We start from the raw sequence: 23,480 nt of genomic DNA, 5'->3' as shown, positions 1-23,480 counted from the left end.
TGATATATAGTGCTACTACCCCTGAAATCGTCCAAATTGATTATTTCGATTATCAGGTGAAGTGAGACACTGATAACCGGGAAACATATACATGTTTTCATAGTATCATAGGCCATTGTTTCTCCGATAAAGAACAGATCATAGTTACGGACAAATTGGATAAACTCAAAATCATTCAACTTGGATAAATGTCCGTCAATATTACAATGTGTTTGAAGTGATTCGGATCTATATTTGCACATAAATTATGGATTTGTTTACTGCCTAATTGCTGAAGATGTATAGGTACGCTGAATGCATTTGAACTAGATCAACTGTTGTTGATATGGTATTCAGACCGTTTTAACTCATCTGCATAAATCGTCTTTTTATTTCCCTCTTATCTATTGTAACACAGTCCAGCAGTCGCTCGTTTAATTAAGGTAAGTCTATTGTAGATCAATCGATGTTGAATCAATATCCATCACCGTCCTAATATCAGAGAGAATAGCAGACATAAAAGTGTTGTTAAAATTTTAATGTAAGCAATTGTGATAATGACAACTGGAGTTACATCATTACTGTCAGTGACGCAAACGGAGGCACAGAAGCAACTCGCCTTCCAGGAACATGCACGTCAAGTCAACTGCTGTGATTGTGGGCTGGTTCCTGGTGACTATTGTTCAAAGATGTATTAACGGAAGAACGTATTATTACAGGATGGAAAGTCTGGACAACAGAGAAGTCACAGAAGTACCATCCAAAACCTACACAAGCATATCTGATGTTGGCCAGTGTGCACGTCTTTGTCGCCAACAAGACTGCGTGTATCTCAGACATGATGGCGACGTCTGCAGTTTGTATGACGTTCTCATCCACGTCGGTTTATCACCAGCCCCTGGCGCAATCTACTATCGCAGTAAGTTCACGTGCTTTGTTTAACGATGACATAAATAATCGCGGTAGAACATACTGAAAAAAAGTTAGGAAACATACATATTGTTGAGGACATTTTTAAACAAATTTGTGCTCAGTCTATCTAACAATCACAGTATAGGATTGATGGTATTGCTTATTGAAATAACCGATCATATATGTCAGTTCTTGATCTATGATCAAGTCCAGCCCCACATGCACATTCATTTCGGTTTGATTAATCCGTTATAGAACAAATGAAGAACAAACTACAAACACATTATAGTTACTTTTTGGTTAATTTAAATCACGTACATAAGTATCATCACCATGGTCAACTTATAGCAATCTGGGAATACACGCGCTGACCTCATTGTTTCACATTGTCTTTTAAGACTGAGGAAATTATTATCCAGGGATGGACGGCCGGGCATATACCGTATGAGATAATGAGTACAAACATTTTTAAATTGATCCTGTCTGACAAACTGTACTTACTTGGGGCGTAACAGTCTCGTCCATAAAACCAACAACCGTGGGATATACACGAGGAAGCTGGAACTAAACAGTGATAACAAACAGAAATATGCAATGTTTAAGTGTCATAACACAAGACTCGGGATAGGAATGAAATATCCCAAAGAGCGTGTTGATCCTGGTACGTGAACAGAGGAAGATAGATACAAACGCGCACTCTATGTATGTTCATAGATAAACGAGGGTAACCTTAATGCCCAACCGAACAGGTATGACTTATGTTGGAGTGGATTATATCAGGTTTCTTGGACAACTGGAATGTATACTTTACTTAGAAAATGTAATCCCAAATATAACGTGTTATATTTAACCACTTTCTGAATTCAAATCGTGGTGTCAGGTTTTCTGAAGATGTAATTCTCACTGTCCAATTAACGTTAACTGACAGAACAAAAACTCAAACAAGAGTAAGTAAAAGTCAAAAAGGAACTGCATCGGGCATCATGTGTTTGGCTCACAGCTTAATCAAGTTTGGAAATATTCTCCACTTGTCTACATAAAAGTCTTCAGAGGTGTAAACGTTGTAATGCTGACCAAATAATGTTCGGGGAGGAATCGTGTGTTGTGTTGTGAAGTCTCTGAACAAAATCCTGCTTGATCAGTGAAAGGGATTTGGCCTTTTGACCATTACTGAATGATATCCGTAAAAAAGACATGTTTTGATAAACCCTCGCTATAAGTTTAGCTCAGTAATACCAGAGTAGGCTTTAGAATTCGCATATACTTTTCATAGACAAATAAGCGAGAGTTGAGAAACGCGCGTTCACAAGACAGGACCAGGAGTACTCTTACGACCCTAAATTATAGAGTCTCAAAATCCATACAACATACATTGAACAAGTCAGCGACACTGACCACCCAATCCCCAGCACAGACTGTTGATGGCAAGTCAATATGTGTTGAACATATAATATTATTACTTGCAGCTTGCCCAACTAGATTGGCTTGAAAAAATTGTTTATTTAGACATTCTCTCCCGAATGCGGTTCGAATTTTGGAAATGTTTATTTTGTGGCTGATTCTCCTTGATTCCTGTGAAGGACCCTTAAGTATTAAGCAATTATTATTTGCAGCTTGTCCAACTAGATTGGGTTTCGTCTTTGCTGAGTCGACGAATCTTTGCTTCAAACTCAGGAATGAAACTAAAACTTGGGGCGATAGCCAGAATACATGTTACGGTGATGGTGGTCGTCTCGTGGTCCTGGACACCGACGACAAGCACAACTACGCCAAGAACTACATCATGGAAGGTAAGAACAAACAGGTCACTTTCAGCATCTTCAAGGACATGTCATCCCAGGCACGCCACCCATTGTAACTGCGATTACTGCGTTCATCCAAAAGTTATATTATAACCCACATTATGTTGAAACCGCCAAACTGTTCCTGTTCCTATTCCCTTTCAACGTGTCAGTATGTAACGTCTGCAGTCCGTCTTGCAACAACGGACGGGGAGAGGCACAGTCATTGTTACCTACTGTGACCCAAAATGACACACATACATATCTGCAAAACGCCTTTACTGATAATTGTAAGTACAATGAAGCTTAAACATATTTCACCGACATTTATCAAATCCAATCTAAACATCAGCCTCCGCTAAGGCACCAGCTGCTGTTCAGCGTCATTTGCTTGATAACGGTGTTAGTATAAAAAACCGAAACGTCGCACTCATTGCAATAAAAAAAAGTTGACTATCCATAGAACTTGGCTTTCCTTCAACATTACAGTAGTCAGTTCCTCACATTACCAATGCTAGAGTCAGTTTCAATGCAACATCTTTTGTGGCTGGTGTTCCGAATGTGTAGAAAGCAGATCTTTGAGAGATGAATCAAATGATTTTCTATTATTTTATTATACAATTTAGAAAGTGGTCAAATGTAGCATTTTATATATATTTGGAATTACACTTTCTTAGAAAAGTACAGATTCTAGTACTTTTATTGGGTTGAGTCCCATGCGGGATTCAAACCCACACTCTCAGAGTCAGACACCTAATCGCCAGCACACAAAGTCAGTCGTATAACCCGCTCAGCCACCGCGACTTCTAAACGGCATTGTGTAATCATAACCTTCGGCCGTGGGAGCTGTTAACATTTACACTTATCCTTCATGGGACTCAACCCAACAAAATTACTAGAATCTGTACTTTACTACGAAAGTTTAATCCAAAATAAAACATATGTTACAATTTAAACATGATTTGCATATTTCATCTGTCTTTTGCAATGTTTCAGGTATTGGGACTTCGAAGGTGTGGGTCGGCATGAACAAGTCAACCACCAGTGGCCCCTTCAGATGGTTAACGGGATCAACACACACCACTCAGTGGGACGTTGGTGAACCTGATTACGTATCCTATCAGAACTGCGTGTATCTGTATCACAAAGATCTTGTTGATACGGAATGCCACCACCCGAGACGCTCTGTCTGCGAGATCGTTCTTCAATGAAGTACAATCCGAAAAAATTATAAGAGATTGGGAATGTCATGCACAGACTATATTAATGTAACGGTCATGATCAACAAACAGAAATAGTACCTAGAACATACATAAAATTAACGTCCGGCATAAAAAGCATCCTGAAGTGAAAATGAAAGAAGTATTTAAATTAACTGGACTGGACTGGACATTTCTTTAAATTTGACGCATTAGTGACCAACTTCACGTCAGATACATTCTCTTGGTTTGAATGGTATCATATACTAAACTCCAAAAGTAACGCGACACTCGGTTGTCATTTCCTTCGTGGTGATTATATATGACATGTGCATTTTTTTAGATAATAAGTACTGATTATGGTTGTATGGATGTCTTACGCAGGCATTCCATAGACAAAAATTCCTCCTTTGCTGCCACTTCTGTCACCGCGCCGTGTTTGTTCATATCAAAAACGGATCATATGGTAAAACGGATAATCACTATACCCAAACGCAACCGGTGTCGCACCGCTATCACATTCCCCGTGTCATTACCTGCACCTGCATGTGAAACTTATGTCACATTCACATTTAGCACTTGCGAATCAGCAGAACCTGAATGTAACGTTCGTAGACAATCTGATAAGAAATGCCACGACTGAATAATGATGCGAGATTACGGGCGCTAGGGATGCTTGATGCTGGCATGGGAGTTGCTAATGTTGCACAACAACTTGGTGTCCACCGTGCAACCATTTACAGACTTCTAGAACGCAATAACAAAACCAATACCGTAAGAGATCGTCAGCGAAATGGTCGCCCGAGGGTGACGACCCACAGACAGGATCGTTACATTGTGAACTCCCATTCACGTAACAGATTCCTTCAAGCCACGACGACAGCCAATCAAACCATTGGTATCCACAATCGGCCTGTTTCTGCGGCTACAATACGTCGACGTCTAAGGGTAAACGCACTACACTGTCGTAGGCCTTATGTTGGTTCTATCCTCACTGCTCGACATCGACAAAAGAGGCTTCTGTGAGCACGACAACACCTGAATTGGAGACACATGCAGTGGCGTAACATTGTCTTCACTGATGACAGCCGATCTTGTACCCATGTCGCCGACGGCCGTGTCAGGATCTGGCGTCGAAGAAATGAACGATTCCGTGACCGCTGTTTTTTGGAAACTGACCGTTGGGGAGGGCCTTCCATTATGATCTGGGGAGGAATCAGTTGGGTCAGGCGAGTACAACCTGTCATCTCCCAAAACAACGGGTTAGGTCGTGGAAGAGGCGTGACTGCACAACGTTATGTGGATGAGGTGTTGCGGCCTGTTGTCATCCCGCTTTTCGCTGCCAGACCCCAGTTGGTTCACCAGCAGGACAACGCGAGTGTACACACCGCCAGACTCACCCAACAATTCCTGACTGTCAATAACATCAAGACGATGAACTAGCCAGCTCTTAGCCCAGACCTCAACCCCGTGGAACACATGTGGGACGAGATTGACAGACGTCCCCGTCAGAGACCAGCTCTCCCGCGGAATCGGCGTCAGCTTGGACAACCAGTTTTAGATGTGTACAACAACACCCCCCGTGCCTTCATAAGGCATCTGTTCATGTCCATGAGGAGGCGTTGTTTGGCTGTCGTCAACAATAATGGCGGCCATACCCGATACTGACGGTTCTTCATGCCATGATAACATGACAATGTGGTAACAGGCATTCAGTCTTCCATCCCGGTTACCATTGTTTAATGTCAGTAAAAAAACTTACAAAAAGCCATATCAGCTGTTGTTTATTGCATTTGTTTTAGAACTCGAGCGCTGTGTTAGCTATCAAGACCACAAGTAATTGGTTTCCTTGTTTTATATGAGACTGGTTGTCGCGTTTCTTTGGGAGTTGAGTATATATTCGCTTGTTCGTTCAGGTGCTTTTGCGACTTCTCTGTGCTGTTAGTTGGACATTTATTGACTTTGGATCTGTTTAGGTCTGGTACTGATATATTGCTGAGCTTTTTCGAGTCCTTAGCTTTTTTACCAATATACTGATAAATACCAAGCCACATAGAAAGTATTACATGATGTCATAGAGGTATATTCACAAATGCTTGAGTCAGTTTTGCAAATTGTTTCGCTGTCACGTGCACATGTATACAGTGCTCTTTACTATTCCTTATATATGTTGTTATGTGCCATTGATATAACATTGTACAGTAGGGGAGTGAGGCAGAAGTTTGTTATAGCTAGACTTGTGCTATAGTTAGAGTTCTGGAGACTACAACCCTATGGACCTTTCCAAAATACACTTTTTGTATAACACAACCTTTGAATTTGTACTAACACTCTGTTTTGTACTGCCATTTTAATACCTTTGCAGTGATTTGTATTATTTGCAAACATAAAATTTGAATACAACTGTTAATTATATCACACTGCTTTGTTGTCTGTTGGTTTCACACTGAGTTCTTTTATAAGGACTGATTCTCAGTTAACTTTCAGTTTCCACTTGGGAATCAACACATAACAATTTGTATAGAGGACACAATATGTTTTATGTTTACAAAGGACTTGATTTCATTCCTTTGGATACATAGGAATCAATTTATCTTACCTTCATGTAAAATACTTTAATGCCATTGGTCAATGACGCTTTAACAAGTTTTCTCGTCACCCCTCAAAGGAAGGTGACAACTGGAAAAAAATATTACCCGCTGCCACGGTAAGCTGTATCGCTAACAATCGTATGAATATGTTTTACTGATTTTTTTTGTTTCCATGTCATAAAGTTGGTAGCGAGCGTATCGTTCTTCAAAATCAAAATCAAATAAAATGAAGTTATGTGTGTTTAACATGGCGGTAAGATAAATACGTAGTAAACTTCCCCTCGGATACTAAGGTCTGATGGACGTCTTTTTGTAGCAGTGTATCCCCTAAGTATCATAAATGTCTGCAAATATTTGTCCGATAAACTTATGCAGTTTATAATCTGAGACACAATCTGTTAGAAAACCACTATATTCTTTGACTTCACACTCAAAGTGATTTTGGATTGTGTTGTTTACTGTTAATTCAAGCACTCATCAACACTGCAGCCATTGACAGCAATCTGTAAGTATTAGAGTCTTGGTCAGACAATCCAGTGACTGGCATCATGATCACCTGAAGAAGATTCAACACAGACAAAATCATATGGAATTAAACACTTAATAAAGAAAGTTCAGCCTTTCAAAACAAAATGGTTGCTCCCAATGAAAGCAATTACTCTTGGATCAGACACCTGTGCTCTGGCTGGACTTTGACCTGGTCAAGGTTCCTTATAGTTGACAAATGACCTTGCCAAGAAGAGTTATTTGTATAAAACACAAAGCAATATCTTTTCCAAATAAGCAAAACCTGGATGGTTCAATTCTGTGCAATATTTTATTTCACATCTGAAAATACATCACAGGAATGTCGCACAACTTGCAATGTTCACGATGCAACAAAACAATCATTGTCAAAAACATGAACCATATCTTGATAGATGCAGCTAATGTCGTCATGAGGGTGTCCAGTAAATGATTTCAGACTAGTTTACTGTTACTCATGACAAAACTTCACAAGCCCATATATGTTGGGACTAAATGGTCTAGAATTCATTCCTGCTGGAGTTCGATCCATGATTTCTACTCAGCTTCAAGAACTTGAACTTACATAATTACCATGTCTTTCTTTGAAATAAGAGACTGACGCTCACAGCAGACAATCAAACATACATAAATGTCACCTTTGCTTAACCGATGTGTACAAATATGAAAATAATTTAAAATTAGGTTGCCTTCTATGTACTTTCATATCATTAGGACTTATTATACTACTGGAATAATGTAACTGTGCATTGTTTTATGTTATGCCATATTTTAATGCAAAATGATAATAACATCATTTGTGATGTGTTCCTTAATCTCTGTTTAACTGTTGACAGGATAAGATCGAAATCTATATGATTTGACACTAGGAAACGTGGCACACACTTGAAGAGATGTGGTGTCTAACGTCAGTTCACAAATTCAGTATCGTGTGTGTCCACCATTGGTGTTGATGCAGGTTTGACAACGACGACGCATAGAAGACACTAAGCGAATGAAGAAAGCTTGGGGAATGATGTTCCATGTCTGAACCAATGCTTGTTCGATTCCAGTTCAATCCCCACATGGGTACAATGTGTGAAGCCCATTTCTGGTGTCCCCCGCCGTGATATTGCTGGAATATTGCTAAAAGCGGCGTAAAACCAAACTCACTCACTCACTCACTCGATTCCAGTTCAGCTAAGTGGAACGCTGATTCTGGGTTTGACATAAACTTCGCTCCATTTCATCCCAGACATGATCAATAGGGGACAGGTCCGGAGAAACATCTGGCCAGGGGAGTACAGGAATGTTATTCTGTCTCAGGAAATCTGTCACAAGACAAGCTACATGTGGATTGGCATTATCTTGCTGAGGCGTGAAGTTACGTCTCTGTCCTTGAATGAAAGGCTGCACACGAGGCCCAATGATCTCATCTCTGTATCGCAGACCTGTCAGATTGCCATTGACAATGACAAGTTGTGTCGGACCATGAGATGTGATGAAGCTCCATACCATAACGCTTTCTCTACCAAACTGTCGACGTTGAACAACGCACGCGTCAGCGTACCGTTCACCTCGTCGTCTGTACACATTTGCCCTGCCATCTGAGCTGTCCAGAAGAAATCTCGACTCGTCAGTGAACAAAACACCATCTCAATCTTGTCTCATGTACCGTAGATGCTGTCTGCAGCAGGCAAGACGTGCCTGTCGGTGACGTTGAAACAAAATATGACGTATTGCAGGCCGTCGGGAAGGATGTTGTGCTCCCTCAATCGCTTCTGTAGTCCTGGAACTGATTGCACGTAACCCAGGAATGGTCCGAGCAGTCAAACTGGCAGTCTGGAATCGATTCCTTAGTTGGGTCAGCCGAATGTGGTTGTCTTGCTGACATGACGTCACGCGTGGATGGCCGGTCCGAGACAAATCTCTCGTGTTGCCATATTGTTGAAAACGTCTCCATAGAGATGAGATGGTGTTTTAATGGACACCAAAATGCCTGGCCACTTCATTTTGAGCCATTCCTGTCTCCTGCATACCCACGGCGTGGAGACACTGATCTTCTGTAAGCCGTGGCATGACGTACGTACACGCAGGTTAGGTTGAAATTAACGTGTTTTCCACAAAATTAAAAGGTTAGAGAATAATCATCAATCGTTCTTCAATTTTCAATGTCAGGTGTGTGAACTTCAGGTGTCAAAAAGCATGTACAAATTGAGTAAGTTCATTGTGCACAAAGTGCGCGTGCCACGGGCGATACTTGACATCAAATTTCGTGCAAAGTGCTTGCTACATGTTTATTTAGGGTATTATTTATAACTTTTCAAATAACCTTTATTTCATGCAATTTAATGTCATGCACAGTTACTTTTTTCCGTTAGTATATTACGGAACGGTTGTTTTCGGCATTTCAGACCCCAAATTTTGGTCCAATCATGCTATCACCATAGAGGTCCATGTAAAGCACGTGCTCTACACAATATCTCAATATCTCTTTGGGTCGTATGTTCAAATATATAAAATAAACTCAGTTCCTTAAAATTCAAAAATAGCAAAAGGCACCACTTCAGCCCTTGGTTAATACATGAAGCCGCCTGGGATGTAAAGTCTTTGAAGTTTTCATGCGGTGCTTCGGTAACGAAATCCACCCTCCTCCCGTTTTCCATGGAAATCGAGAATATAAAAAATCTGCAAATTGCAAAAGGCACCACTTCGGCATCTGTTTGATATATCTACCTGCTTTGTTGATCCTTGTGTTGGTATAATGAGTGCGGGAGTGAGTGAGTTAACAATTTGATTCAGTTGGACAATATTTCTGCGGTGTTGTGACAGTATTGTGATTTTTAAAACTTTTAAAGCAGAAGGACAGTATAATAATAAATAATGTATACTTCTATAGCGCTTAATTCAATACGCCAAGTGCATGCTCGAAGCACATATAGATCATTATTACCCCAGAACCCAAGCTTCCTGCTAGGCGATAGTAGGTTATAGTCACATGACATGGTACCCATTTTTAGCTGGGTGAACAGAGGCAGGTTTGAACAAAATCACTTGCCTAAGGAAACACCATATGGATCACATGTGCTTCGTTGTGGGATAGGACTGAAGTCCTAGAAACTCGCAGGAGTCAAGCTGCCAAACACAGTCACCCATCCAATTATTTAAAGGTAACTCTTTTCGGAAAGTGGTATTTTATGTAACTTCTTTTGGCAGTTATCGAAATTATGTTGATGCTACTGATCTGATGATACACCTTCATTTGTCAAGTTTTCACCAATATGTCCTGTTTCTCATTTAGAATAAGCGCCAACAGCTCTGTAAAAAGAGACTGGATGAAAATAAAGAAAAAGTGTACAGGCATGAAGTAAGTGAAAACATGATGTTTATTGAATTGACAATGGAAATAAAAACATGATTAAACAATGTGTAGGCCTACTGTTCATAAATATAATAAGTGCATGTATAGATGTCAGATTATTCACTGATTGCCAAAACTTCAATTATTTTGATTTGTTCACATACTACAATGTGGAGAAAAAACAATAATGAATAGCATATTGAAATTACAATTATGAATATGACACTTCAGAATAATTGAATAATTTAAATTTTGCTCTAACAAAGGAGACAGACAAGGAAGCGGGCTCACTGTAGATTAGAGATACTAATTTAAAAATAGCACGACAAGGCATTCTATATCGAGAGAGCAGTTCATCGTCGTCGAAAGTGTCTCACTTACGCGAACAGTCACGGAAAATCCGGGGGGTTTCTGTTAACTTCATTAATGTTATCTTCACAATCGAATTTGAGACCAGTGTAGGCGGCCATCTTGAATAAGGTGTAAGTGCGCGCAATATAAGTTACGACAGGTTTATACCTATCTTAGATTATGATCTTAGCTAAGATATCTTAAGTTTTACGATCGTTTCGAAAATAGCCTAAGACAAAGACAGATGCGACTACCTATGAGGTTACGACTATCTTAAGCTAAGAGAGCTTCGAAATCTACGTAGCAGAATAGACATATGTCAGACCACGACACAAAAATACACGGGGCCATAGAGCATCAGTAAGAAAGTTAAGACAGGGACAGCAGGAGCTTGCAGTACCTCTGCTTCCTTCATGGCTCCCGAGCAGGTCCCATTTACATTCGTTAAAGTGAGTGTTACTTGTTAGGCCAGGATTAAAAGTAAAAAAATATTCTTAGTTTAAAATACTGGTAGACAGAAATATATCTAAACCCCAGTCAAGGACACAGCCACAAACATCTCCAGTTGTTTGCATAGTGACCTCATCACGACTAGTCGATTGTTTTTGCTGTTTTTCGCAAAATACATTCTCCTAGTGTTTAATTTCTTAATTTAATTTAGTGTTTGATGTCAACGAATATCCTTGAGTCCCCCTAGCTGTGAGTTCCACTATATGTCAAGGTGGATAAGGCTGTGAAAATGTGAATGGGCTCCTGAAAATCAGCAATGAAAGCAAATGTTCGCCAAACGGGTCAGCATGCCCTATCCTACTTACAGCACCCGACATTAGCACACTCTGCCGAAAAGATGTAAGTATTTATTGCCTATCGCCGCACAAGCGTTCTTGACAGGCATCGGCGAGACAAAAGACAATCATGTGACTTATAATTCTGCTGAAACTAATATATACTCATATAATACTCATGATATAGTCCCAATTGCATCTGCTTTTAGCAGCGATGTCTTATGGATGCGGAAAGGGTTTCGTCGCTTCTATTGTCACAATATTAACCAATGAAATTAAAGGTTTGTAACCTAAGTGTACGGAAACTGAAGTATTGTTGTTAAGAAACAAACCAGCTGACTTCATGGATTAGTTGGATTGATCGCCAATATCGTGCTGAAAAAAGGTCACGCTTGTATGAGCGCAACATCATTACTTGATCGCCAGCTAATTACGACATGAGATTTAGAGCTACACAGATGCTCACTTGAGAGGATGTTGTCAGCAATATTCTACTGACTTTGAAACTGTCCCCCCAATGTGTTTCCCAAACGTTTATTCTATTGTCATAAATATCAGAATTTCTGTACTTCTTCACAGCAGTCGTAGTTCCAAATTATCCAGCTAGACTTTCCGGTCCATCTACCAACTGATTGCCGTAGATGTTTACAGACAACCGTTGCATGGCACAAGTACTGCTGTGCAGCTCAACCAAAAGAACTTCCATTATTCGGGGAATATTTTTGAATGGCTGGAGCTACCGGTTGGGCTGGCCATGCTTACCCTTTTCGTGAACACCTGGTGTCATCACTGATATTCAGTGATCCATTCATGTAACTGTCACTGCTATTTTCCCCTTTACACCAAACGGAATATGTTGTTGAGGATTGTCAGGACTGGGTATTCTTTTACACTGACGTTCCGTATTTAGTATGAAGAGACTGTTATTAGCTGTGTTTGATGAACTACTAAACGTAACGAGAAGTAAATACGCTCTTATGCTTTCAATTTCTCTTGTCAATTGATTAGGGTTTCAAACAATATTATAATGTGTTTGAAATGATTCGGATCTATATTTGCACATACATTATAGATGTGTTTACTGCCTAATTGCTGGAGATGTATAGGTAAGCTGAGTGCTTTAGGACTAGATCAATTATGGTTGATATGATTATTCAGACAGTTTTAACTCGGCCTTTACAGTGGATTTCCCCTCTTATCTGCTCGTGATATTAAAGTTATTATCTTCTAGATCAGGGGTTTGCAAGGTGAGCTTCACAATTGGAGCTACATCATTACTGTCAGTGACGCAAACGGACGCACAGAAGCAACTCGCCTTCCAGGAACATGGACGCCACGTCAACTGCTGTGATTGTGGGCTGGTTCTTGGTCACCATTTTTCAAAGATGTATTTGCGGAAGAACGTATTATTACAGGATGGAAAGTCTGGACAACAGAGAAGTCACAGAAATACCATCCAAAACCTACACAAGCATATCTGACGTTGGCCTGTGTGCTCGTCTTTGTCGCCAACAAGACTGCGTGTATCTCAGACATGATGGCGACGTCTGCAGTTTGTATGACGTTCTCATCCACGTCGGTTTATCACCAGCCCCTTTGGTTAACGATGTCATAAATAATCGCGGTAGATTCTACTGAAAAAAAGTTAGGAAACATACATATTGTTGAGGATATGTTTATAGAAATGTGTGCCCAGTCTATCTAACTATCACAGTGCAGTACAGATAGTATTGCTTATGGCAATTAACGTATCACATATGTCAGTTCTTGATCTATGATCAAGCCCAGCACTACATGCAGGTTCATATTCGTTCTATTATTCTGATATTGAACAAATTAAGAACAAATCACAAACACATCACACTGATTTTTTTATTAATGTAAATAACGAACATAAGTAGTATCACCATGGTCAACTTCCAGCAACCCTGTGATGCGGGGATGGACGGATGGGCACATACCGCATGAGTACCCTACTGTAATAAGTACAGACTTTATTAAACTCATCCTGTCTGATAAAAAGTCACCGATTTTTTCGACTGTCCCATGGGAGTTCGGCAAGGGTGTATTTTAAGCCGTATATTGTTTTCCTTCTTTTAAGAGAACTGTATTTCTCATTCAGGTAAACATGGTGTGCAAATGTTTCCAGATATGATTGACATTTTTGGCTCCTTTTTGCCGATGATGTTATTTTAGTGTCAGATACTATCGTCGGTCTACAAAACCAACTGAATATTTTTGGAACGTTATACAAATGAATGGAAGTTATCTGTTAGTTTTAGAACAAAACAAAACATAGTTATCTTTAGAAAAGGTGGACCTGTCGCCTCTAAATGTTTTTTGAATGGCAAACAATTATCGATTGTTGATCACTATACCTATCTCCGACTAGTGTTTTCCCATACCATAAACTTTAAAAAGACTGTTATAGATCTGAAATCACGTGCTAAGAAGGCTCTTGTTAAAGTTATGTCAGTTTCCAAGAATTTTGGAATTTTAACCCGGAAAATACATTTCAAATTGTTTGATTCATAAGTCCAACCGAATATGCTTTAAAGGTCAGAAATGTGGGGATTTCAACGTCAAGAATGTCTAGAGAAACTACACTTTTTAGCATGTTGAAGATTTTCAAATGTAGCTCAAAGAACACCAACTTGTATGATTTATGGAGATATCCGATATATATAAACTCACAAATAAGATGTTTAAAATATTGGTTAAAGATCCTTGGAATGCACGAACAAAGAATCCCAAAAACTATCTTATGACATGCTTGTACATTTAGATAATAGGTGTAAGACAACATGAGCGTCTCATATTAGAAATCTTTTATTTTCTCATGGCTTTGGATTTGTGTGGCTAAATTTAAACAGTTGGAAATATTAACCAATTTCTTAAGCAATTTCGAGAACGATCTGTTAGCATGTATTATCAAGAATGGCATTCCTGTCTAGACAATAGTTCAAGATATCAGTTGTATAGATCACATGAGAGCGTAATTCAAACAGAACTATATCTATCTGTATTGACATCTAGAAATATCAGACGCACATCTGTCAATTTTCGATTGGGCTTGTTAGACTTATCAGTAAATGATGGCTGACGATTTTCAATAGAGAGAAGTTTAAGAATATGTCTATTATGTAACTCGGTTGAAGAAAATGAAATTCACATCACTTTTTTATGCCCACATCATGCTGACTTGAGAAAACAATATATCCCAAATAATTATCTGTTACAATATCCTTCAACAGCCTTTGTTTCAGTTCTATCCTCCAAACTTGAAAATGCAATACCGAATCTGGCGCTTTATGTAAAACATGCTGTTATATCCATAGAAGCAATATCATATCTGAACTGTAATTTATTTTGTGAAATGCCTGTAACATGTGCTGTATACTTGAATATAATTGTATTACTTGTATGTGGGCCATAGGCCTTAAGTACAATAAATATCTTTGACTTTGACTTGACAAACTGCACTTAACCCACGATTGAATGACTGCCTCGTCCATTAAGACAACAACCTTGGAATGTGCGCTAAGACTGACTGACTGACTGAGTTTAGTTTTACGCCGCTTTTAGCAATATTCCAGCAATATCACGGCGGGGGGACACCAGAAATTGGCTTAACACATTGTGCCCATGTGGGGAATCGAACCCGGGCCTTCGGCGTGACGAGCCAACGCTTTAACCACTAGGCTACCCCACCGCCCGTGTGCGCTAAGAAGCTGGAGCTAAACAGTGATGACAAACTGAATAAAGCAGCAATGTCTAAGTGTGATCAGACAGGACTCGAGATAGGAATTAAATGCTCCCAAAGAGCGATTTGATCCTGGTACGTGGACAGAGGAAGACAGGGCTTCCACTGGTTCGGGAAAAGTTTCGGATTTTCTCTGAAAGTCAGGGAAGTTGTATATGTTTTCAAAAGTCAAGCAATAGTCAGGGGAATTTGGGTTTAAGTCAGGGAAATTTAGTGTCATGGCCAGAGAAGGCTTCAGACTCAGAATGTCGCTAAACAGGTGTGGTATAATGATGGCTTTGTTGGTTTTCTGGCAAATTGTAAATGGCCATTTTGGTCAAACTTACCCATGAAAGTTTCATTGTTAAAGTACAGTAAGTTTATATAATATGACCAATGTTCTGACAGTTGTTGTTTATCTAAAACGAATTTCATGTTTCTAAAAGTCACAAAACAAGACAACTAAAGGGGATTTGCACCTCTTGCCTCAAGATCAAATATTTAGATTACTCTTTCTCGCTCTTACAGGTGTGGTTTTTTTTGTGGTGGATATATATCTGCTAAATGTGTTTTTTTGCCTTCTGTATTTCCTTTTGCAGTGTCTTCCTGTCACCAAATGCTAATATTTAGATTGCACGCTTTTCTTTCTTTCTTAAATCTCACAAAAGTAATTTAGGCCTCGGGGTGGGTGCATGGTATTCTTTTTAGATCAGTAGATCGTAGGTTGCATGGACTGGTAATAGACTCTTTTAATACAACAGATAAAGAGCAGATAAACAATCATGAGCAGCAAGAAAACAGAATTCAATTCAGACTGCCTCACATGTACATATCCAAACTTCAAAGACGGGATTGGAAAATACAGTAGTAATCATTACATGGCTCGGTGTATGATGTGTGATGTGAGTTGTGAACAAGGGAACATGGTGGAAAGAGCTCTTACTAGTCATGCTTCAAGAAAGAAACACACAGAAAATCCGTCCTTTAAGTATGCACCAGGGACCATGTGTGATGCAGGATGACACAGGAAGTGCAGCATTACAGCAGCAGCCATAGACACAAACAATGCTTAAACTGGAACACTTGATGTATGTTGTAACCAGGGATAAATAGCATGAAATCAGCCATTTTGTTTTTATGACGTCATCACACAAGTGTGTGACCTTTTGGTGACCTAATCGATTTGGACAGTGAGTTTTGAACCCTTAAGCCCCAACCCCACTTTTGGATGAGTTCCCTTCCGACCCAGGTGTGTGTGTGACCTTTAAGTTGACCTTAGTGGTCTGTGAATATTATTCAGTTATTTTTATGAGTGGAATGAGTTTGATTTGCCGACTCGAGTGTTCACACAGCAAAATCTTTTCCAACTTTGATCGGTAGTGTGCCTAGGTGTATTCAGTCCTGTATTGCAGGGCAAGGAGGTATCACAAAGTACTGAAAAGACTCTTAGACAGTAAGAGAATCATATCTCAACATGTTTATTTAAGTAAAACTTCTATAGTTTATATACATATATTAGATATTTGCGGAAACAACTTTCTCAAAATATCTGGGAATACTATACCGTCATTTCTGTCAGTTGGTAGCTGTGGACTGCGTGTAGTTCATGGAGCATTCAAATACAGTGCACAACAGATATGTTTGAGCCTTGACTGTCTTTTAAGATCCATGTGTTATTGTTTCAATGTGAGCCCTGCAAGGCGTGAGGATGACCAGTCACTGACTGGATCTGCCCAATCTCCGAAGAACTGTTGCAGCACACGGTGGTTTGGGGACATAGATGTAACTGAGAGAGCTCTTGATATCAGTCCACACCTGAGGAAATACATTCAAAAAAGTGAAAATGTTACCAAGAGCCAGATCCCAAAGTGTCAGTCCTCCACAACATGATGAAATATCTACAAGATCTTCTCATTGATGTAAAACTTCATTTGAAGCTTTTTTCTACAAGATTTCGAAACTGACAAACCAATGATGCCATTAAACTCTCAAGAACTAAAGGACATTTTTCTATCTATTCATAACGAAATCTGCTCTTGGAGAGGAAACTGTCTATAAGCTGACTCAAATTGATGTTAGGAAGAACGACAACTTTGATTCGCTGCAAAGCAAGCACATACAGAACTTGCAACTTTAAAGAAAGCAAGTGAACTTCAAATATTTACTTTCTTCAATTAATGTGTCTCATTCCTGAAGGGCTTGTCAGTAAAACTCATTGAGAGAAGTCCCTTAAAATATTCTCTTGTCCGTGCACTTTCATCTCTCGACCCACGGCTGATGATGAATAATCCTGAGAGTGCATGCAAGAAATTTGAAGCAGTGCTACACAAGTTGCTTCAACTGAAATGGCTGAAAAGTGTGATGATGTTCTGAGAAAGTACAGAAGATGGCTTAGTGAGTTTGCAGATCATGACAAAGAAAGTTTTCTACCTTTCAAGCCCAAGCCTGATAGACTTCATACATTCTTCCCCAAACGTATTGGAGAAGATAAAGACTTTGTGTAGTTGTGGAATCTAGTTGTCATGCTTCTTACTTTATCACATGGACAGGCATGTATTGAAAGAAGATTCTCAGTCAACCAGGATATTATAGAGACAAATATGAGTGAAATGTCAGTCATAGCTATGCGCAGATGTTTTGATGGTTTAAGCGAATTCAAGGTCAACTTACATGAAATGCCTATATCAATAAAATGGTGCAGTATTGCAGGCAAGCCAAGCATCGCTACCAAATACTTGGATGCTCAGAAAACAAACAGAGTTGAAAAGGAAAAACGAATGAAGAGAAATGCTCTTCAGGAAAAAGGTTGTGGCTAAAAAAGAAAAGGTAAAATAACTACCGCAAAGAAGATGATCTTTTGTTGAAAGATGCTGATGAACTGGCATTGAATGCTGAAAAGAAAAAAGAAACTTGAACTTATAACCAAATCAAACGCTTACAGAACAAAGACTTGGGAAATCAAAACAAAAATTTTTCACCTTGGTGAGGATACTGAGAGCCTGGAAAAGAAGTTGAAAGAAGAACGTGATACTTCACAATTGTCGGCTACAGCATATATTTCTAATGATATGAATTCACACAACTGATAGTGCCAGCCTACCTGGTAGTGTCATAAGGCTATAATTGCTGCAGTTATTGTTTATGAAGGGGTACTGGATGCCTTTTGCTTTAGATCACATTTGCTGCATCGGTGTGCAATGTATTATATACGCTTCAAAAACAGAAACTATACATAGGACAAATTTGAGTTTTAGGAAAATATTTGACACAAACCAATCCAGGCTGAATCCCAACATGTGGGGGAATGGTTGCCGACGACAAAACGTTTGAAAAAAGAAACGTTGAACAAATATGTAACGTTACACTCACGTCTGTAGTGAATGGCTAACACGGACCCTACATGAAATGCATGTGCATCATAAAATTGTGTATCACCCTGAGCTGAAGCCTATGACTGTAGGCTTTAAATCGTCACATCAATGATACTCCACATGCATTGTTTTAAGCCACTATAGACGACAAGAGAATAAAAACAGTGACAGAAGCTCGAGGACACAACGCCATCGACCGTTTACAAGGACGGGCATCGCAGAATGAGGTGGCAAGGCACTTCAGCGTGTCCAGACAGACCATCTAAAACCTATGGAGCCGATACAATAATACTGGGAGTGTTAATGACAGATCCAGGTCAGGTCGACCTAGAGTTACCACCGCCGCCTAGGATCGCTACATCTGGCTGAGACATCTTCGTTCAAACGTCCACCGTCACATCTTCCACAACAATCCAAATCCCTGGACTGCGCCGAATCTCCGACCAGACAGTGCGCAATTGGTTATGGGAAGCTAGACTTTATGCCAGAAGACCAATTCAACGTCAGGTCGTTCCCTTCATCAACCTCAAAAGTTGATCTTTGGAGCATGACAATGGTCGACCTCATGTTGCACGTGTTTGACAGGACTTCCTCCAGCGAAACAATGTTCAGGTGTTACCTTGGCCTTCTCGATCACCGGATTTGTCCCCTATTGAATATCTGTGGGATACTCTTGATCGACGTTTGTGCCAGCGTAATCCGCCACCTCAGACACTACAAGAACTGCACACAGCACTTCAGCAAAGAGTATCAAAACATTCCTCAAGACAGCATTCGGCATCTTCTTTCTTCTATGGGTCACCGCTGCCAAGCTGTTATCGATGCTCATGGTGGTCACACCAGATACTGACATTTTACTCTGACCAAGTGGCTTTAATAGACCTCTGTGGTTTTACCAAACACTTTCTGGATAATCATGTTTTGGAAATTTGTAAAGTGATGATTTTACTGTAATTGAGCAATGATGTCATGTTTGAATCAATTATATGCACTCAGTAAATAAACTCCAAAACAGCATGTATAGTTTCTTTATTTTTTGGGGAAGAGTATATGTTCATGTTACAGTTGTTGAAAATGTTAAGAAAAAAAAGATTACTAGTTAATATTCCAGCAACATCAATGAAATGGGCTTTGTTAATGTAATAAATTAACATATCTTGTATGTTTATTATTTCCAAGTATTTTGAAGAAAATGATTACTTATCAATTTTGTCAAAACACCGCTTTTAGCAATATTCCAGCAACATCACGGCGGGGTGACAAGAAAACTTCTTCGCTACAAATGGGCTTTGGTTAATGTAAACAGACTAATAAATATTCCAGCAACATCACGCAAAACAATGTATGTAATGGGCTTCGTGAAGGTAATAAATTAACAAAACAATGTATGTATTATATGTGTGAAGGTAATATCTTAAAAGGGTGGTTAGGACTGGCTGAAGGGGAGGCAGGAGGCCAGAGTTTTTACTTGCATGGTCAGGGGAAAATCTATACTTAGCAGGGAAAAGTCAGTGAACCCTGAAAGACACACGTTCATACATGGATGAGGGTAACCGTAAGGCCAAACCGAACAGGTATGACTCATGTTCGAGTGGATTATATCTGGTTTGTCGGACAACTGGAATCTGTACTTTACTGAGAAAATGTAATCCCAAATATAACGTGTTACATTCAACCCATTTCTAAATGTATTCAAATCGTGCTGTGAGGTTTTCTGAAGATGTATTTCTCACCATCCCGTTAACGTTAAAAACAGTACAAAAACTCAAACAAAACAAAAAAAGTCAACATAGGCAACTGCATCACTTGGCTCACAGATGAATCAAATTTGGAAATATTCTCCACTTGTCTACACGAAAATTTTCTGAGGTGTAAATGTTGATCAAATAATGTTCGAGGAGGAATCGTGTGTTGTGTGAAGAAGTCTTTGTACAAAATCCTGCTTGATCATAGCCTATATATACGGATCAATATTAAATAATACAAACACATACCAAATATGAAATGACTACGCAGTTTAACATGCACCATTTATTATTAGCTCAGGAGGGCAGATCAGTGAAAGGGATTTGGCCTTTTGACCATTACCGAATGATATGTTTAACCTCATCTAGATAGTGAGGGCAAGGTTGATTATCTGCGGGTTTATGAAAAGACGTGTTTTGATGAACCCTCCCTTACTGTTCAGCTCAGTAATATCAGAGTAAGCTTTAGAATCCGTCATGACTTTTGATAGGCAAATAGGCGAGAGGAGAGAAACGCGCGTTCACGAGACAGTGTCAGGAGTACTTTTACTAACCTAAATTGTAGAGTCTCAAAATTCATACAACATGCACTGACCAAGTCACTAGAGATCAAGCGTGCAAGGAGTGCTTTTCCGACCCTAAAGTCTGAAAATCCATTATTGACCAAGACAGCGGCACTGACCACCCGATCCCAAGCACAGACTGCTGGTGGCACTTTGTAAGTCAATATGTAATTGAGTATTAATTACTTGCAGCTTGTCCAACTAGATTGGGCTTCGTCTTTGCTGAGTCGACGAATCTTTCCTTCAAAGTCAGGACTGAAACTAAAACTTGGGAGGACAGCCACAATACATGTTACGGTGATGGTGGTCGTCTCGTGGTCCTGGACACCGACGACAAGCACAACTACGTCAAAAACTACATCATGGAAGGTAAAAGCAAACAAGCATTGTCACTAAGGTGACATAATCCCCCGCCGCAAATTATCAAATCAAACTTAAAAAGGAATGAAAGTGAAGGTCGTAATTTATGATGAAATTAAATGTCAACAAAAACATGACCAGTCAACCTCTCTTGATATCTTGCTCTGTAGTTGTTCAAACGCACAAATATTTTCATGACTCACTTTGACCTTGACATGAATGTCTTAGTGTATGAAATATGCAAAAAATAGTAACACAGAAATTGCTTATTGAAAAACATTCAAAGGAAGTCTTGACAGTCTATGAAGAAAATCCAGTGAACTGTTCTTTAGATATCTCGCCGACAAACTTAACATGCAGTTTAACATGCTGAAATCGTCAAAGTCTCGCCGTGACCTTGAAAATTATGTGAAGGTCACCAAAAACAACTGGAACTTGCACCTTCCCTAGATGAAGCTTGGTGTCTAATATGAAGAAAGTCCAGAAAATGGTTCTTGAGATATCTCGCTGACAATCTTTACATGCAGGTTAACATGCTGAAGTCTTGAAAGTGTCACCGTGACCTTGAAAATTATGTGACGGTCACCAGAATCGACTGGGCCTTGCACCTTCCCCAGATGAAGCTTGTGTCAAATATGAAGCAAGTCCAGTGAATGGTTCTTGAGATATCTCGCTGACAATCTTTACATGCAGGTTAACATGTTGAAGTCTTGAAAGTGTCACCGTGACCTTGAAAATTAAGTGAAGGTCACCAAAATCGACTGGGTCCTGCACCTTCCCTCGATGACGCTTTATGTCGAATATGACGAAAATCCAGTGAACGTTTCTTGAGATATCTGGCTGACAAGGGTAAAACGTTAAAGTCCCATTGTGACCTTGAAATGAAGGTCAAGATCACCAAACCTGACTGGGACCTTTCTTTTACTGTGATGAACCTAGGTACCAAATATGAAAAGAATCCAGTCAACGGTTCTTAAGATATTCCAATTCGTACGTACGTACAGACGGAGGGAGGGAGCCTAATACTATATCCCCCGCTTCGCGCTAAACGCACGGCGGGGGATAATAAGTCACTTTCAGCATCTTCAGAGACATATCATCCCAGGCTCGCCACCCATTGTAACTGCGGTGGCTGCGTGTATCAACATTGTCCAAAAGTTATATAATAACACACATTTTGTTAAAACCACCAAACTGTTCTTGTTCCAATTCCCCTTCAACGTGTCAGTATGTAACATTTGAAGTCCGTCTTGAAACTAAACACGGGGAGAGGGCACAGTCATTGTCACCCAATTAGACCAAAAAGACACACATATATATCTGCAAAACGCTTTTACTGACACATTTAAGTACAATAAAGCTTAATCATATTTCACCAACATTTATAAAATCCAATCTATGCATGATTTGTGTATTTTATCTGTCTTTTCGCAATGTTTCAGATACTGGGACTTCGACGGTGTGGGTCGGCATGAACAAGTCAACCACCAGTGGCCCCTTCAGATGGTTAACGGGATCAACACACACCACTAAGTGGGACGTTGGTGAACCTGATTACGTATCCCATCAGAACTGCGTGTATCTGTATCGCAAAGATCTTGTTGATACGGAATGCTACCACCCGAGACGCTCTATCTGCGAGATCGTTCTTCAATGAAGTACAATCCGAAAAATGAAAAGAGATTGGAAATGTCATGCACAGACTATATTAACGTAACGGTCATGATCAACAAACAGAAATTGTTCCTAAAACATACATAAACTTAACGTCCGGCGTAAAAGCATCCTCATGGGAAAATGAAAGAAGTACTTAATTTAACTTGACTAGACATTTATTTAAATTTGACGCATCGGGTTTGAATGGTATCGGGCGTTCGCGTGTTTGTTCAGGGAGCACTCTTGACTTCTCTGTGCTGTGACATGGACCTTTCTTGACTTTGGACCCGTGAAGATCCAGGTTATATCTGATCTCCAGTAACCCATGCTTGTCGTATGAGGCGACTAACGGATTGGTGGGATCCTGACTTGATTGACACATGTCATCGACCCACCAGGCGATGCACGCTATTGATCACTGGATTGTCTGACCCAGACTCGATTACTCACTTTCGCGCAGCGTAAAACTAAACTCACTTACTCACTTTCGTGACTTCATCTTCGCTTTTAGTATTGTGGCTTTTACTTGAGATTGTTGCCACCGGTGGGGTAAGAAAATATCACTTTTATGAACGAATTG

General features: G+C 39.7%; 1 protein-coding gene across 2 annotated transcripts; it reads left to right on the top strand.

The window, feature by feature from the left end:
- The first annotated feature begins 482 nt into the window (after positions 1-482).
- On the top strand, positions 483-22,905 carry LOC124267781 (C-type lectin lectoxin-Lio2-like). 2 transcript variants are annotated; one of them, XM_046702762.1, is made up of 3 exons: positions 483-898; positions 21,077-21,253; positions 22,687-22,905. In XM_046702762.1, the coding sequence occupies exons 1-3, from the start codon at positions 610-612 to the stop codon at positions 22,899-22,901; spliced, it is 681 nt and encodes a 226-aa protein (XP_046558718.1). In that variant the 5' UTR covers positions 483-609; the 3' UTR covers positions 22,902-22,905. The 2 variants fall into 2 exon arrangements, 1 of the variants encoding a protein (XP_046558718.1); XR_006896123.1 differs by lacking the exons at positions 21,077-21,253; positions 22,687-22,905 and adding an exon at positions 2,505-2,644.
- The last annotated feature ends 575 nt before the right edge of the window (positions 22,906-23,480 follow it).

Source organism: Haliotis rubra, unplaced genomic scaffold (assembly GCF_003918875.1).
Source record: "Haliotis rubra isolate DU_JTF1 unplaced genomic scaffold, ASM391887v1 Scf1338, whole genome shotgun sequence".
Lineage (NCBI taxonomy): Eukaryota > Metazoa > Mollusca > Gastropoda > Lepetellida > Haliotidae > Haliotis > Haliotis rubra.
Note: the sequence above shows the minus strand (reverse complement) of the source record. Positions and strands in the feature narration are given on the sequence as shown.